Genomic DNA, 17,501 nt, shown 5'->3' on the forward strand with positions numbered 1-17,501 from the left:
CAGGGGTGTGTACACCCTCTGCGATATTGGGAGTAATATCATCCTCTCCACCCAGGAAATGACTAACAAGGTCACGGGGGAGTGTACTCCCCCTGCGATATTGGGAGTAATGTCGTCCTCCCCAAACCTGGATGTTAGCAACAAGATCACAGAGGGGTGTACACACCCTGCGACATTGGAAGTAATATGATCCTCTCCCCACCTGGATATTGGGAAAGATATCACAGCGCGAGTATACATTTCCTACCCTGTTGGGAGTAATATCATTCTTTTCCTTTCTGGATATGAAGAAGAATATCACAGGGGTGCTGTACAATTACTTCGATATTGGGAGTAATATCATCCTCTATTTTCCTGGATATTGCGCACAAAAACACAAAAGGGTGTACAACCCCTGCGATATTGGGAGTAATAGCATACTCTCCTTCCCTGGATGTTAGAAAACAATATCATCAGGGCTGAACACCTCCCGCGATAATGGGAGTCATATTTACTCTTTCACAGGCCATTTGGAACAATATCACAGGGGGTGTTTACAAACAGGGGTGGTGTACACCCCCTGTGATATTGGGAGTAACATCATTGTCTCCACCTCCGGATATTAAGAACAGTATCCCGGCGGGAGGTGGTACACCCCCAGTGATATTGGGAATAATGTCATCCTCTCCTTCCCTGGATATTAGGAACAATGTCACAGGGGTGTGTACACCTTCTGTGATATTGGAAGCAATATCATCCTCTTACCCGCTGGATATTAGAAAAAATATCACTCATGGTGTACACCCACTGTGATATTAGGAAGAATATTACAGGGTGTAGACCCACTCTGACTTTAGGAGAAATAGCTCCCTAAAATATCACAAATAATATCACAAGGTATACAGTAATATCTCCCTAGGATATGACAAATACTATCACAGGGTGTACACCCACTGTGATAACAGGAGTAATACGTCCCAAGGATACTACCAAGAATATCACAAGGCCGTACACCCACTATGACACAAGGAGTGATATCTCCCTAGGATATTATGAATAACATCACAGAATGTACACCCACGTGTACCCCCATGTGTGCACTCACGGTGATATTAGGAGTAATATCAACCCAGGACATAACCAATAACACCACAGGCAGTACAGACATGATGTACACCTATGGTGGTGTTATGAGAACTATCTCCCTAGGATAATACCAAGAACATCACAGAGTGTACACACATGGTATACACCCACTGTGGCACTAGGACTAATAACTTTCTAAGATGTTACGAATAGCATCAGAGAACATAAACACATGGTGTACACCCAGTGTAACTTTAGGCGTAATTTCTCCCTAGGATATTATGCATAACATCTCAGTGTGTACACACATGGCGTACACCCACTGTGACATTAAGGGTAATATCCCCCTAGGATATGACGAGAAACATCATAGGGTGCCCACCCATGGTGTACACACACTGTGATGTTAGGAATAATATCTCCCTAGGATATTATGAATAATACCACAGGGTGTACAGAAACTGTAATATTAGAGCTAAAGTCTCTCTAGGATATGATGAATAATATCACAGGGCATACACCCACTGTGATACTGGGAGCAATATCTCTCTAGGATAGTACGAATAATATCACAGAGTGTACACCCACTGTGATATTAGGAGAAATATCTCTCTGGGATATTATGAATTATATCACAGAGTGTACACACATGGCATACATCCACTTTGATATTAGGAATAATATCTTCCTAGGACATTACAAACAACATCGCACAGTGTACACCCACTGGAATATTAGGAATCATATCTCCCTAGGTGATTACAAATAATATCACAGGGTGTACACCCACTGTGATATTAGGAGTAATATCTTCCTAGGGTATTACGAATAATTTCACAGTGTGTACACACATGGTGTACACTCACTGTGATATTAGGAGTAATATCTACCGAGTAGATAACAAAGAACATCACAGGGTGTACACCCACTTTGATATTAGCTGTAATATTTTTCTAAGTTGTTACAAATAATATCACAGGGTGTACAAACATGGTGTACACTCACTATGATATCAGGAGTCGTATCTCTGTAATTATGAATAATATCACAGGGTGTATAAACATGGTGTACACTCACTGTGATATCAGGAATCGTATCTCCATAATATATTATGAATAATATCACAGTGTGTACACCCACTGTATTATTAGGAGTAATATCTCTGTAGGATAGTACAATTAATATCACAGGGTGTGCAGCCACTGTGATATTAGGAGCAACATCTTTCTAGGATATTACAGACAATATCACAGGGTGTACGCCCACTCTGATGTCAGGAGCAATATCTCCCTAGGATATCCAAAATAATATCACAGGGTGTGCAATATCTGCCTTCCAGGTTCTAAGGGATTCTCCTGCTTCAGCCTCCCGAGTAGCTAGGGTTACCCGCCTCCAGGCCCGGCTAATTTTTTTTTATTTTCACTAGAGACGGGGTTTCACCACGTTGGCCAGGCTGGTCTGGAACTCCTGACCTCAGGTGATCCGTCGGCCTCGGCCGCCCAAAGTGCTGGGATTACAGGTGTAAGCCATGGCTCTCGGCCAAGAGTTATACATTCAATTAATTTGGAAACACAGCTCCCATCTTTGAGTGTGCATGTACTTTTATGAAGAAATGATGTCAGAAAACCTAAGGAGGAAAATAAATATGAAAAGTAACTGGCATGTTAAAAGGTCTTCCGATTAAGAACTCTAAGTTTGGATTTCGTTTTTAGATAATGCCGTCCTAGCTCTTGTATCATCCTTTTACATATTCTACTTCAAAGGAATTTGTCGCACGGTGTCAGAATAAAACAGAGTGTATTTCACTGCTTCTTAATTTCTTTCAATTAGGCTGAGATCTTTTTCTTAGAAAGAGAAGAGCATCTTCATTGCATTTTATTTTTTCTGAAAAGAGTAGGCCGTATTTTACTGAGATCACGGATTTGTTATATATGACGTTTTGGTCTTCTAACATTCTTCCGTGGATTTTCTCCAAAGTAGTATGTACAGAAGGAGTTGAATAGAAAAAAGTAAATCATGTAATAATTCTGAGATTTTTGGGTTTGTCACAACTGAGAAATATTGCTGACGGTATATGGTCCTCAAGTGTGAAAATGTTCCTTGTGAATTGCTTGCATCCAAAATATACACACAGCATTAAGGGCTGGTTTTTATCTTTTATTTTTCCAATCCTCTTTTCTTCCCAAGGTGTCCAAGTCACACAGAGCCACGGAATCTCACAGGTGTCTGAGAATTCCTCCTCCTGGAACTCTCAGAGGATCCAGAACTGCAGACCGTCCTTGCTGGGCTGTCCCTGTCCATGTATCTGGTCACGGTGCTGAGGAACCTGCTCATCATCCTGGCTGTCAGCTCTGACTCCCGCCTCCACACCCCCATGTACTTCTTCCTCTCCAACCTGTGCTGGGCTGACATCCGTTTCACCTCGGCCACGGTTCCCAAGATGATTGTGGACATGGGGTCGCATAGCAGAGTCATCTCTTATGCGGGCTGCCTGACACGGATGTCTTTCTTGGTACTTTTTGCATATATAGTAGACATGTTCCTGACTGTGATGGCCTATGACTGCTTTGTAGCCATCTGTCGCCCTCTGCACTACCCAGTCATTGTGAATCCTCACCTCTGCGTCTTCTTCGTTTTGGTGTCCTTTTTCCTTAGCCTGTTGGATTCCCAGCTGCACAGTTGGATTGTGTTACAATTCACCTTCTTCAAGAATGTGGAAATCTCTAATTTTGTCTGTGAGCCATCTCAACTTCTCAAGCTTGCCTGTTCTGACAGCGTCATCAATAGCATATTCATATATTTCGATAGTACTATGTTTGGTTTTCTTCCCATTTCAGGGATCCTTTTGTCTTACTATAAAATTGTCCCCTCCATTCTAAGGATTTCATCGTCAGATGGGAAGTACAAAGCCTTCTCAGCCTGTGGCTCTCACCTGGCGGTTTTTTGCTTATTTTATGGAACAGGCATTGGCGTGTACCTGACTTCAGCTGTGGCACCACCCCTCAGGAATGGTGTGGTGGTGTCAGTGATGTACGCTGTGGTCACCCCCATGCTGAACCCTTTCATCTACAGCCTGAGAAACAGGGACATTCAAAGTGCCCTGTGGAGGGTGCGCAGCAGAGCAGTCGAATCTCATGATCTGTTCCATCCTTTTTCTGGTGTGGGTAAGAAAGGGCAACCACATTCAATCCCTACATCTGCAAATCCTGCCCCTTGGTCACATTATTTCTGTGGCTTGATGGCTTTTATTCCTTTCCGAATTTCCTTTGTGAATGTTGCTTTCTTCGTTATGCCTTTAACTGGAATGGGTGAGGATTTCTGGGATCCTTTGTTTAGCAGAAACCTCATGACAGAATCCTCTCTACCTAGGCGGCCTCCTTTAGTTTCTGAGCAATAACCCTGTCATCCAGGTGGAATCACAACCATCTTTTTATATACATGAAGTCCTCACTTCATTTTGGAATTCCCTGAAAATTGACTTTATGGAAGCAATGTACAGCAGGTCCTCCAACACCATTGGTGCGTTCAAAGTCATGTAGTTATAATGTTGGTGAGGAATAAGTGGTTTCACTCTACCTAATTTTGCTTAAAGGTGAAGTTTCGAAGAGACTTTCAAAGGTGTTAAGTGAGGACATACTGTACATCAAATTCATATCCTCTTCCAGGGTTCATGTGGAATTTCTTTATAAACTGCTTCTAGAGAATCTATTTAGGCAGATTATGTGTAGAGATCCATGTCGCCTTTCCTCAATCTTGGCTTTGAGTCAAATCACCTGGGGAGCTTACACATGATGAGGCCTGGGTCTCAATACCTGAGATTCTGATTTGCCTGCACCTGTGTGAGTATGTGGGTTTTTTTTTTTTTTTTTTTTTTTTTTTTTTAAAGCACCAGACGTGGTTCCAATGATGAAGTTTTTAGAGGCATCAAGCTCCAATGAGTAAGAACAGAAATTAATTGTAATATGATTTCTTCAAATATTATCTTCAAATGCATTGTCCATCAACACCAAACAAATGTTTATTAGGCTGTTGTTTCTTACCATTTAACATTTTCTATTTTTTTCTTTTTCTTTTTTTTTTTCTTTTTGAGGCAGAGTTTCACTCTTGTTGCCCAGGCTGGAGTGCAATGGCACGATCTCGGCTCACTGCAACCTCTGCCTCCCGTATTCAAGCGATTCTCCTCTCTCAGCCTTCCATGTAGCTGAGATTACAGGCATGCGCTACCATGCCTGGCTAATTTTTTTTTTTTTTTTTGGTATTTTTAGTACAGACAGTGGTTCTCCATATTGGTCAGGCTGGTCGTGAACTCCCAACCTCAGGTGATCCGCCCACTTCCGCCTCCCAGTGTTCTGGGATTACTGGCATGAGAGACCGCGCCCAGCCACCACTTAGCATTTTTATTTTACATTTGTTGAAATTACAGATTTATACACACTTTGATTGCTGCTTCGTTATACACTTGCATATACATAAGATGGGAAATAGAAAAGAATAAAACGGGCACAGTATCCCTGAAGTTTCACATTCCGAGACATGTTAAAAATATTTGCTTTTTAGAAATTTGTTTCAATTGAGAAACTGTGGTATACACACGCAATGAAGTATTATTCAGCCTAAAAAGGAATAAACAAAATCCTCTCCACTGCAGACAAAATGGATGAGATTGCAGGTCTTTATATTAAGTGAAATAAGCCAGGCACAGAATGACAAATATTTCATATCCTCACTTCCATGTAGGAACAAAAAAGAAAATCTTGGCCAGGTGTGGTGGCCCAGGCCTGTAATCCCAGCACTGTGGGAGGCCGAGTCGCACGGATCACTTGAGGCCCAGAGTTCGAGACCCGCCTGGACAACATGGTGAAACCCCATCTCTACTAAAAACACAAACAATTAGCCAGGCGTGGTGACGCGTGCCTGTAGTCTCAGCTACTCTGAGGGCTGAGGCCCAAGAAGCGCTTGAACTCGGGAGGCGGAGGTTGCAGCGATCCCGGATTGTGCCTGTATACTCCAACCTGGGCAACAGAAAGAGACTCCATCACAAACCTACACACAAAAGGAATCTCAGGAAGGTGGAAAGTATAAGGGTGGTTAGCAGACGCTAGGAAGAAAAAGGGTGGGATGGGGAATGAAGAGAAGTGGATAATTGGGTCCCAAAATACAGAAAGATGGAATAACTGAGTTCTAGTGTTTGATAGTACAGTATGAAAATTTTAGTTCACAAGAATTTCTTGCATATTTCCAGATGCTTTGGTAAGAAGCTTCCTAACTTTCTCATTATGCTGGTTTTTCAGCTATTCACTTTCTGCTCTCGAAATCATGCCAGATTTTTGTTTTTGGTTTTTTGTTTTGAGAGAGAGTTTCACTCTTGTTGCCCAGGCTGGAGTGTAATGGTGCAATCTTGGCTCACCGCAACCTCTGCCTCCTGGGTTCAAGCGATTCTCCTGCCTCCATCTCCCGAGCAGCTGGGATTACAGGCATGCGCCAGCACACCCAGCTAATGTTGTATTTCTAGTAGAGACGGGGGTTTCTTCCTGTCTGTCAGGCTGGTCTTGAACTCCTGACCTCAGGTGATCTGCCCGCCTTGGCCTCCCAAAGTGCTTGGATTACAAGCGTGAGCAATGGTGCCCGGCCCATGCTGCATCCTTATCTGTTGTCTGTTGTTGTTTGTTTGTTTTGGAGCCCAGAAATAACTTCTCACCTATATGTTCAAATGATTTTTCACATGAGTGCTAAGAAAGTCCATTGGTGGAAAAGCAGCCTTTTCAAGAAATGGTGTTGGAGAAACTTGATTTCCACATGCAGAAGAATGAAGGTGGACTCTATGTCACACCAGGTGCAAATATTAATACAAACTGGATCAAAGACCTAACCCCAAGTGCTGAAAGTATAATACGCCTAAAAGAAAACATTGGCCACACTTTCATGACATCAGATTGGGCAATGCTTTCTGGGATATGACACCAAAAGCATAGGCAACTAAAGAAAATTAGATTCCTTGGATTACATCTAAATGACAGACACTTTTGTGCATCAGCAAACACTGTGAACTGAGTGAAAAGGTAACCCATGGATTAGGAAAAATATTTGCAAATCATATCTGTGAAAAGAGGCTGATATGCATCATATACAAGAACAGCTAGAACTAAACAACAAGAAACCCAAAGCATCCCATCAACAATGGTCAGAAGACTCGAGTAGACGTGTTCCTAAAGAAGATACAGCAATGGCCAATAAGCATCTAAAATGATGTTGAAAGTCACTCATCATAGGGAAGCGCAAATCAAACCAAGAATGTGATACCACACATTTGGATGGATATGATAAACAAACAAGCATTGGTGAAACTAGAGGGAAGTAGGAATGCTCGAATCTGATTGGAGGGAATGTAAAACCGTGAAGGAACAGGGAAAATAGTATGGCGTGTACCGGAAAAAGTAGAAACAGGATTATCAGATGTTCCTGCAGTGGCACTTGTGGGTACCTGCCAAAAAGAATTAGAAGGCAGGAGTGGAAGAGAGATTTGCACACCCAAATTCATAGCAGCGTTATTCACAACAACCAAAATGTGGAAGCAACCCAAGGGTTCGTGGACAGATGAATGAAAAAGCACACTTGCAGTTCATTCATGCGATGGAAGACTATTCAGCCTTAAAAAGGCAGGCACTTCTGGCCGGTGCGGTGGCTCACGCCTGTAATCCCAGCATCTTGGAAGACCGAGGTGGGCGGATCACCTGAGGTCAGGAATTCAAGACCAGCCTGCCCATCTTGGTGAAACCCTGTCTCTACTGAAAATGCAAAAAATGAGACAAGCGTGATGGCGTGTGCCTATAGACCCAGTTACTCGGGAGACTGAGGCACAAGAATGGCTGGAACCCGGGAGGCGGAGGTTGCAGTGAGCCCAGATTGTGCCACTGCACTCCAGCCTGTGCGACAGAGTGAGACTCCATGGAAACACAAAACAAAACAAAACCAAAAAAAAAAAACAAACACCCCAGCAACCAGACAGGCACTTCTGACACAGGCTGCAACACGGATGAACCTTGAAGACATTCTCGTCAGTGAAATAAATAAATCCCAAAAGGATAAAGATGACCAGGCTCAGTGGCTCGCACCTGTAACCCCAGCAGGTTGGGAGGCTGAGGCAGGCGGATCACTTAAGGTCAGGAGTTCGAGACCAGACTGGCCAGTATGGTGAAAGCTCGTCTCTATCAAAAATAGAACAATTAGCTGGGCGTGGTGGCGCACGCCTGTAATCCCAACTACTCGGGAGACTGAGACACAAGAATCGCTTGAACCCACGATGTGGAGGTGGCAGTCAGCTGAGACCACGCCACTGCACTCCAGCCTGGGCGACAGAGAAAGACTCTGTCTCCAAAACAAACAAACCAAAAAAATTAAGCACGGTATGATTCCACTTATATCACGTGTCTAGAGTAGTTAAACTTATAGAGTTTCAAAATAGAATGGTGGCCCCCAGGGGTGGGCGAGAGAGAGAGGAATGGAGAGTTTGGTTAATGGGTGCAATTTCCATTTTCAAGGATAAAACTGTTCTGGAGACGATGGCAGTGATGGTTGCTAAACAATGTGAATGTACCTAATGTGATTAAACTGTAAACTGAAAAACAGTGGAAATTATAAATGTTTATACTGGCCATTCTATATGAAATAATCTATATTTATAATTTTAAGCATTTATACGTGGTATATTTTCCCATAATAAAAGATGAAAATTAAAGCACTTGGATCTTGTAAAAGAAAAGAAAGAAGCGAATAATACACACAAGCTCTCTCCCGATTAGAGGAAGAGACCCAGAACTTCTATGGACACTCACTTTTCTCTTCTTCTTCTTGCATGATGATGAGGAAATCCTTAGAGCTTGGGGAACTTGGGCGACTCTGGCTAATGAGGAGTTCTGTGCCTTGAGCCCCCCAGGCCATAGAATAGTAAATACTCAATCTGTGCCTCCAGCCCTGCAGTGTGAGGTTGCAGTCCTGTGGGCTCCACAACCGTCACCTGTATCAGGAGGCTCATGTTTCACCCTGTCTTCTGGCCAGCCTTGAGGATGGAGTCTGAGCCTCCAATGTGCACCACGCAGAGAGGACAGTGGACCTGTTCTCCGTGGTCATGGCCCAGCAGAGGGGAAGGGCAGTTCAGTGAGTGCTGAGGGACCGTCGGGAGCCTTGTTTATTTGCTCATCCTCAGGACAAACAGGAGAGTGCCGTGGGCAGATGGGAGGAGACCAACGTGCAAACTGTCAGCTCAGCAGACTGTGGAGTTTCTGTTCTTGGTTGTGGTGGGGTGGTCTCTCTCAGGAATATTCTTCAAAATTTTGCTTCCCTCCCCCACTGGTTGTCCTTTACATAGACGTCTCACCCACGTTAGCAGGGAATGGGTCCCTCTATACTATTCCCTCAGAACAACAAAAAGATGATGAAGGTGATGATGAGGATAAAGAGGATGATGACAGACACCACCGCATCATGAACCCTTACTGAGGGCTTCCTAAAGGCCAGGCTCTGAGCTCTGTGCTCTATGCAGCTTGTTTCATTTCATCTGCGTAGTCTCCCAGTTATTAGTGCACATTTCCTGATGATTTTACAGACTAGAAAAGGAGCAACACATTTTCATAGAACTTGTACCAGATCATGAAGTCAAAAAGAATGAAGCCCAATTTGAACCAGGCAGTCTAAGGCCAGACACATGGCATTTGGCCAGTCCTCTCCCTGCATCCAGCCTGCCCTCTCAAATCCTTGTCACTCGGGCTGATGCCCCTGCTCACTGTGCCCTTCCCTTTGGGGGTTCCTTGTAGACCACAGCTAGACCAGTGGGTGCCACAATCACTGTGTCAAGTATGGAAAGGGCAGCTGAGATCACATCAAAGATTCCAGAAAGAATTGGCACAGGATCATTCGGGATGTATCTCTCCCTTGCCCCTGTTCCTGGCTTTCCTTACAGCTCTCGACTTCCTCAAAGGAGTCATCAATTCGGGGTTTGGTTTCCATTCCTATTGAGGAAGCTGGAAACCGTTTCAAAAATGCTCCTCCGATGTGCCTGTGGTTAAGACCTGTGAGCTCTGTTGAAAACTTTTGGAAGCTGGGCGCGGTGGCTCACGCCTGTAATCCCAGCACTTTGGGAGGCTGAGGCATGTGAATCACAAGGTCAGGTGTTCGAGACCAGCCTGGCCAACATGGTGAAACCCCGCCTCTCCTAAAAAGAGAAAAATATTAGCCGGACGTAGTGGCGGGCGCCTGTCATCTCAGCTACTTGGCAGGCTGAGGTAAGAGAATAGCTTGAATCTGGGATGCGGAGGTTGCAGTGAGCCGAGATCACTCCACTGCACTCCAGCCTGGGCAACAGAACAAGTATCCGTCTCAAAAACAAAAACAAAAACAAAAAAGAACCCACAACATTTTGAGGGTTGGGAGACCATCAAGTATAGTGCCCGGGACTTAGAGTCTGGCCATTAATTTTCAATACCACCCTTTCTACTTATCTGTATGGCAAGGGGTGAGACATACATCCTCTGAGACTCAGCATTCTCATCTGATTGATTTCTAATTGATCCAATGGAAGTGAGCGATGATGAAACCGATCGTGGGTTCCCGCTGCGTGATTTCTATGTGATGGATGCGTAAAGTAAAGGCAAAATGAATTTTAGATACATTCGTTAATATTTTAAGCTTAAACTCCATACGGTTCAACGGAAATGTCTCCTGACCTGAAGTTCTGGTTTCCCTACATTCCGGATGGGACATTTTATTTTGTCCTTATCTCAGTAAGTACTGAGTATTGTGAGAGGAACATGTGAGTCTCTTTTGTTTCTGATTCCCCAGAGCCTATATGTTGCTTGGCACAAAGGAGATAGCAAAAGTAAACATCTATGTGAATTATTGAATTGACACTTCCTTGGTTCACAAAAATTGGTTGTCATCAGTGTGACGTCAGTGTGACAGAGCGTGTCTTTTTGTTTTTTTGTTTTTTGAGACGGAGTTTTGCTCTTGTTGCCCAGGCTGGAGTGCAATGGTGTGATCTCGGCTCACTGTAGCCTCTGCCTCCCAGGTTCAAGCCATTCTCCTGCCTCAGCCACCTGAGTAGCTGGGACTACAGGCGTGCGCCGCCATACTGGGCAAAGTTTTTGTATTTTCAGTAGAGGCGGAGTTTCGCCATTTTGGCCGGGATGGTCGTGATCTCCTGACCCCGTGATCTGCCCTCCTCCGCCTCCCGAAATGCTGGGATCACAGGCATGAGCCAGCGCGTCCGGCCAAACGTTCTGATGAAAACTCTAAGTCCACCGAAGCTAAGGACAGGCGTTATAGCTTCCATGAATTTTAAAACAAGACCCACCGATTTGAGTAAGCAATTACTGTCTTGAAGGAGAAAAGTCAGAAAACATAATGATGAAATCACTAGGACCTAACTGGCCTGTGGAACTATTTTCTGCTTATGAACTATCAAGTTTAATTTCATTTCCAGATGGCATGGTCTCAGAAGTTATACAGTGTTTACAGATGTTCTAAATCAAGGGAATTTGTATCAATCTATTCAAATAAAATAAAATATTTGAGTTCTTAATTTCCTTGAATTAGGATAACCTTTTTCTTAAAGTGAAGAGAATGGTTTTATTACATAGTTTCCTTCGGTGAAGATAGGCTGTCTTTTCTAGCAATTACGAATTTGTTATATATGATGATCTGGTTCTTGGAACATTCTTGAATCCAGTGTCTCTGAGGCAGGTGTGTACAGCAAGAAGTGAATAACACAGAAATCAATGATGAAAGCATTAGAAGACAATTGAGCTTGTCAGAACTGCAAAATATTGCTGAGTGTGGATTGCTCTGAAATCTGAAAATATTACTTGTGAATTGCTTCTATCCAAAATGCAGACACGATGCTGGGTGTTGGTTTACTTGTTTCCGATTTCTCAACCCTCTTTTCTAGCCAAAAGGTGCCCAATCTCTACAGACCCACAGAATCTAACAGATGTCTCTATATTCCTCCTCCTAGAACCTCAGAGGATCCGGAATGGCAGCTGGTCCTTGCTGGGCTGTTCCTGTCCATGTGCCTGGTCACGGTGCTGGGGAACCTGATCATCATCCTGGCCGTCAGCCCTGACTCCCACCTCCGCACCCCCAGGTACTTCTTCCTCTCCAACCTGTCCTTGCCTGACATCGGTTTCACCTCCACCACGGTCCCCAAGATGATTGTGGACATCCAATCTCACAGCAGAGTCATCTCCTATGCAGGCTGCCTGACTCAGATGTCTCTCTTTGCCATCTTTGGAGGCATGGAAGAGAGACACGCTCCTGAGTGTGATGGCCTATGACCGGTTTGTAGCCATCTGTCACCCTCTATGTCATTCAGCCAGCATGAACCCGTGTTTCTGTGGCTTTCTAGTTTTGTTGTCTTTTTTTTTTTCTCAGTCTTTTAGACACCCAGCTGCACAACTTGATTGCCTTACAAATGACCTACTTCAAGGATGTGGAAATTCCTAATTTCTTCTGTGACCCTTCTCAACTCCCCCATCTTGCATGTTGTGACACCTTCACCAATAACATAATCATGTATTTCCCTGCTGCCATATTTGGTTTTCTTCAGATCTCGGGGACCCTTTTCTCTTACTATAAAATTGTTTCCTCCATTCTGAGGGTTTCATCATCAGGTGGGAACTATAAAGCCTTCTCCACCTGTGGGTCTCACCTGTCAGTTGTTTGCTGATTTTATGGAACAGGCGTTGGAGGGTACCTCAGTTCAGATGTGTCATCTTCCCTGAGAAAGGGTGCAGTGGCCTCAGTGATGTACACGGTGGTCACCCCCATGCTGAACCCCTTCATCTATAGCCTGAGAAACAAGGATATTAAAAGTGTTCTGCGGCGGCCGCACGGCAGCAAGGTCTAATATCAATATCTTCTTATCTGTTCCATTCCTTTTGTAGGGTGGGTTAAAAAAGGCAGCAAGGTCAAATAAGAATGATATCACAGGGTGAACACCCACTGTGATATTAGGAGTAATACCTCCCTAGGATATAGAATATACTGTCACAGAGTACACACACATGGGGTACACCCACTGTGGTGTTAGAAGCAATATCTCCCTAAAGTATGAGGAAAAATATCACAGGGTGTGTACACTGTGTGATATGAGGAGTAATATTTACCCTGGATATTACGACTAATATCAAGGGTGTACACACACGGGGTACACGCACTGTGATATCAGGAGTTGTATCTCCCTAGGATATTACGAATACTATCCCAGGGTATACACTATGTGTGTACACCCACTGTGATATTTGAAGTCATATCTCTCTATGAGATTATAAATAACATCAAAGCCTGTACACCCCTGTGACATATTAGGAGTAACATCATTCTAGGGTATTACAGATAACCTCACAACGTGTACACCTTCTGTGACGTTTTGTACACTCTTTGTGACATTAAAAGAAACATCCCCCTAGGATATTATGAATAATAACACAGGCCGTGTACACACATGGTGTACACGGCCTGTGTCATCAGGAGTAATATTCCCCTAGGATATTACAAATAATATCACAGCAGGTGTACACACATGTTGTACACCCCATGTGACATTCGGAAGAGCATGCCCCTAGGATATTAGGAATAGTATCACAGGCGTTTAATACACATTTTAATGTGTAATGTCACCCCCGGTGACATTAAAAATAATATCCCCCTTGGATATTACAAATAATATGACAGGGAGTACACCCCATGTGACATTAGGAGTAACATACCCCGAGGATAGAACAAATCATATCACAGGGTGTACATGCATTGTGACCTTAGTAGTAACATCTCTTTAGGATATTACAAATCATATCACAGGGTGTACAGGCATTGTGACATTAGTAGTAACATCCCGCTGGGATATGACGAGTCATATCACAGGGTGTACAACGGCATGACAATAGTAGCAACATTCCCCTAGAATATTAAGAATAATATCACAGGAGGTACAGCCCCTGTGATTTACGAGTAACATGTCTATAGAATATTACAACTCATATCACTGTGTGACTCTGTGTACACCCCGTGTGACTTTAGGAGTAACATCCCACAAAACTATGACGAAAAATATCACAGGGTGAACACCCCCTGTGACCTGAGGAATAACGTAGTTTTAGGATATTATGAATGATGTGACAAGGTGTACACACCCTGTGACGTTAGGAGCAATATCCTTCTAGGATGTTAGGAAGACTATCACACGGAACACACCCCCTGTGACATTAGGATATGACAAATAATATCACAAGGTGTACACGCATTGTGACATTACTGCAAATATCCCTCTGGTACACTATGAATAATATCACAGGGTGTACATCCCTGTGACATTAGGAGTAACATCCCCCTAGAATAGTAAGAATAATAACACGGGGTGTACAACCCCTGTGACATCAGGAGTATCATCTCGCTAGAATATTACAAATAATGTCACAGGGTGTTATCGCCTGTGCCAATAGGAGTATAGACCCTTGGGAAATTATGAATAGTATCACAGGGTGTACAGCCCTGTGACAGTAGGAATAACATCTTTCTAGAATATCACGAATAATATCACAATGTGTACACCCCCTGTGTCATTAAAAGTAAAATTGCCCTAGGATATTATGAAATCGAACACAGGGAGTATACCCCGTGTGACATTAGAAGTAACACCCCCGAGGATATAACCAATAAGATCAGAGAATGTACCTGCATTGGCACATCAGTAGTAACATCTCTTCAGGACAATACGAATAATATCAAAGGGTGTACACGCATTGTGAAATTAGTAGTGAACTCCCGCTAGGATATTAGGAATTTTATGACAGGGTCTACACACCCTGTGATATTAGCAGTAAAATTTTCCTAGAAGAATACAAAGAATATTAAAGGGTGTACAGGACCTGTGAATTACGAGTAACATTTCCATAGCATATTGTACATAACATCTCTGTGTGTACACGCCGTGTGACATTAGGGGTAACATTCCACAAAATTATAGCGAATAATTTCACAAGGTGTGCACCCACTGTGACATTAAAAATAACATTTCCCTAGAATATGACGACAATATCACAGAGTGTACGCCCTCTGTGAAATGAGGAGTGACATCTTATGGGGATAATACGAGTAATCTGAAAAGGTGTACAAACCCTGTGACAGAAGGAGTGACACCCCTCTAGGACATTATGAATAATATCAAATGGAACATACATCGTGTGACAATAAAAGCAACCTCCCCTTAGGAGAATAAGAATAACACCACAAGGTGTACACACAATGTGACATTATTATTAAGGTAAAGCTAGGATATTGGGAAAAACATCACAGTGTACAGAGTCCTGTGACATCAGGTTGAACATTCCCCTACAAATTTACGAATAATATTGAAGGGTGTATACCCCCTGCGACTTTAGCAGCCGCATCTTGCTAGAATATGGAAGATAACGTCCCTGGGTATGAACAGAGGGGGGCAGTATAGAAAGGATCCCACGACAAATGGGGGAGTAATACAACCTCCTGATCCACCGCTGGATATGAAGATCCACATCGCAGGGGGGCGGCGGTGTCCAGTGACGTGGGAAGTAATATCACCCCACTCTCCCCCCTGGGATATGACGATCAACATGGAAGGGGGGCGGGCGCCCCCGCGATGCGGGCATTCTTATCACCACCCCTCGTCCCCTGGATATGACGATGGACATCGCAGGGGCGCCCCCCGCCATGCGGGGAGTAAGAGCCAGCCCCTCTTGCCCCCCTGGCTCTCAGGACCCCCATCGCGGGGGGGCGAGGCGCCCCCCCGCGATGCGGGGAGTAAGAAGAGCCAGCCCCTCTTGCCCCCCTGGCTCTTAGGATCCGCGGTGGACTCACAGCCTGTTTATCATATTGGGAGTAGTGTCATCTGCCCCTCTGGAGATTATGAACCGTTTCGCAGACCGGTGTGCACCCTTTGTGTACAGAGGTTGTACACCCGTCTGTATTGGGAGTCATATCATCCTCTTCCTCCCTGAATATTAGGAACAGTATCACAGGGGTGTTTCTACTCCCTGGGATATCGGGTGTCATGTCCTCCTGTCACAAGCTGCAATTAGAAACAATATCATTGGGGGCGTGTCCACCTTCTGTGATATTGAAAGTAATATTATCCTCTTCCTTCCAGCATCATGGGAACGATATCCTTGGGGGTGTCCACTTTCTGCCATACATGTAGTCATGTCACCTCCTCCGCCTTGGAATATTTTTAAGGACCATCTCACACGGGGGTGTGCACTTCCTGTGATGTTGGGAGTAATGGCATTCTCTTCTTCCGTGAATATTAGAAGCAAATTCACCGGGTGGATGCACACCCAGTGCTATATTGGGAGTAACGTCATACTCCACCCGCTGGAGATTATATTCGGATCAATATCACCGGCTGTGTGTACACCTACTGCGATATTGAACGTAATATCATGCTCTCTCCCTCCCTGGACATTAGGAGCAATATCACAGTTGGGTGTACACCCCCTGAGGTGTTAGGGTATAATATTAGTATGAATTATTCCTCATTTATTATTAACAGGAATATGAATGTCCGATATTAATATTAATATTAAGAAATAATTGCTAATAAAAGTTTCCCATTATTAATATTAATATTAATTATTAGGAGCTAATATTACTGTTTTCTAAAGAATAAGATCAATATCAGTTATTAATATCAGGCGTCATTAATCATTAATATTAATCATTTATTTTTATCGTTAGTATAACTATTTAATAGTAATTATCATTATTATCGTTATTGATTTTAAAAATTATATTATAGGTTATTAATATTGATAATTATTAGTGTCAATAATTGAGATTATTAATTGCGGTAAGTCGCATTGCGCCATTCCGCCCCTCCCTCGGCAGCTCGTTTATGACCCAAAACGGGGACACAAATGCCCCTGAGAGAGCAGCGGTATACTGGGATAGACGGGGATGGTCACGTGGTGGAGAGGCGTGTTTTTGGGTACCAGCACTTCACCTGGCTCCACCTTCTCAACTGGAAAAACAATACACCGCCCTATACCGAAAAGCCACAAGCTCTAATTGATTTGCTCCAAGCTGTTATCCAGACCCACAACCCCACCTGGGCTGATTGGCATCTGTTGCTCATGTTCCTCTTTAACAGCGAAGAAAGGCGGAGAGTCCTGCAAGCAGGAACTAAGTGGCTAGAGGAACATGCACCAGCTGATTATCAAAACCCCCAAGAGTATGGAAGGACCCAGTTGCCAGGAACCGACCCCCAGTTGGACCAACATGAAAGAGAGGAGATGCAAAGGCTAAACAGAGACAAGGAAGCTCTCTTGGAAGGATTAATGATGGGAGCTTAGAAGGCCACAAACGTTAACAAGCTCTCTGAGGTCATTCAGGGAAAAGAAGAAAGTCCAGCACAA

General features: G+C 43.7%; 1 protein-coding gene and 1 pseudogene across 1 annotated transcript; both read left to right on the forward strand.

The window, feature by feature from the left end:
- The window catches only part of LOC101131649 (olfactory receptor 7E24-like), a 124,988-nt pseudogene extending 112,027 nt beyond the window's left edge, over window positions 1-12,961 (forward strand).
- LOC129532776 (olfactory receptor 7E24-like) lies at window positions 77-9,561 on the forward strand. The gene is given in 4 exon segments (XM_063703467.1): window positions 77-155; window positions 158-232; window positions 3,321-4,373; window positions 9,431-9,561. Coding segments are annotated over 4 exon segments (1,305 nt in total). The 5' UTR covers window positions 77-109.
- Window positions 12,962-17,501: the final 4,540 nt, after the last annotated feature.

Source organism: Gorilla gorilla, chromosome 2, assembly GCF_029281585.2.
Source record: "Gorilla gorilla gorilla isolate KB3781 chromosome 2, NHGRI_mGorGor1-v2.1_pri, whole genome shotgun sequence".
In the NCBI taxonomy this organism is placed as follows: Eukaryota; Metazoa; Chordata; class Mammalia; order Primates; family Hominidae; genus Gorilla; species Gorilla gorilla.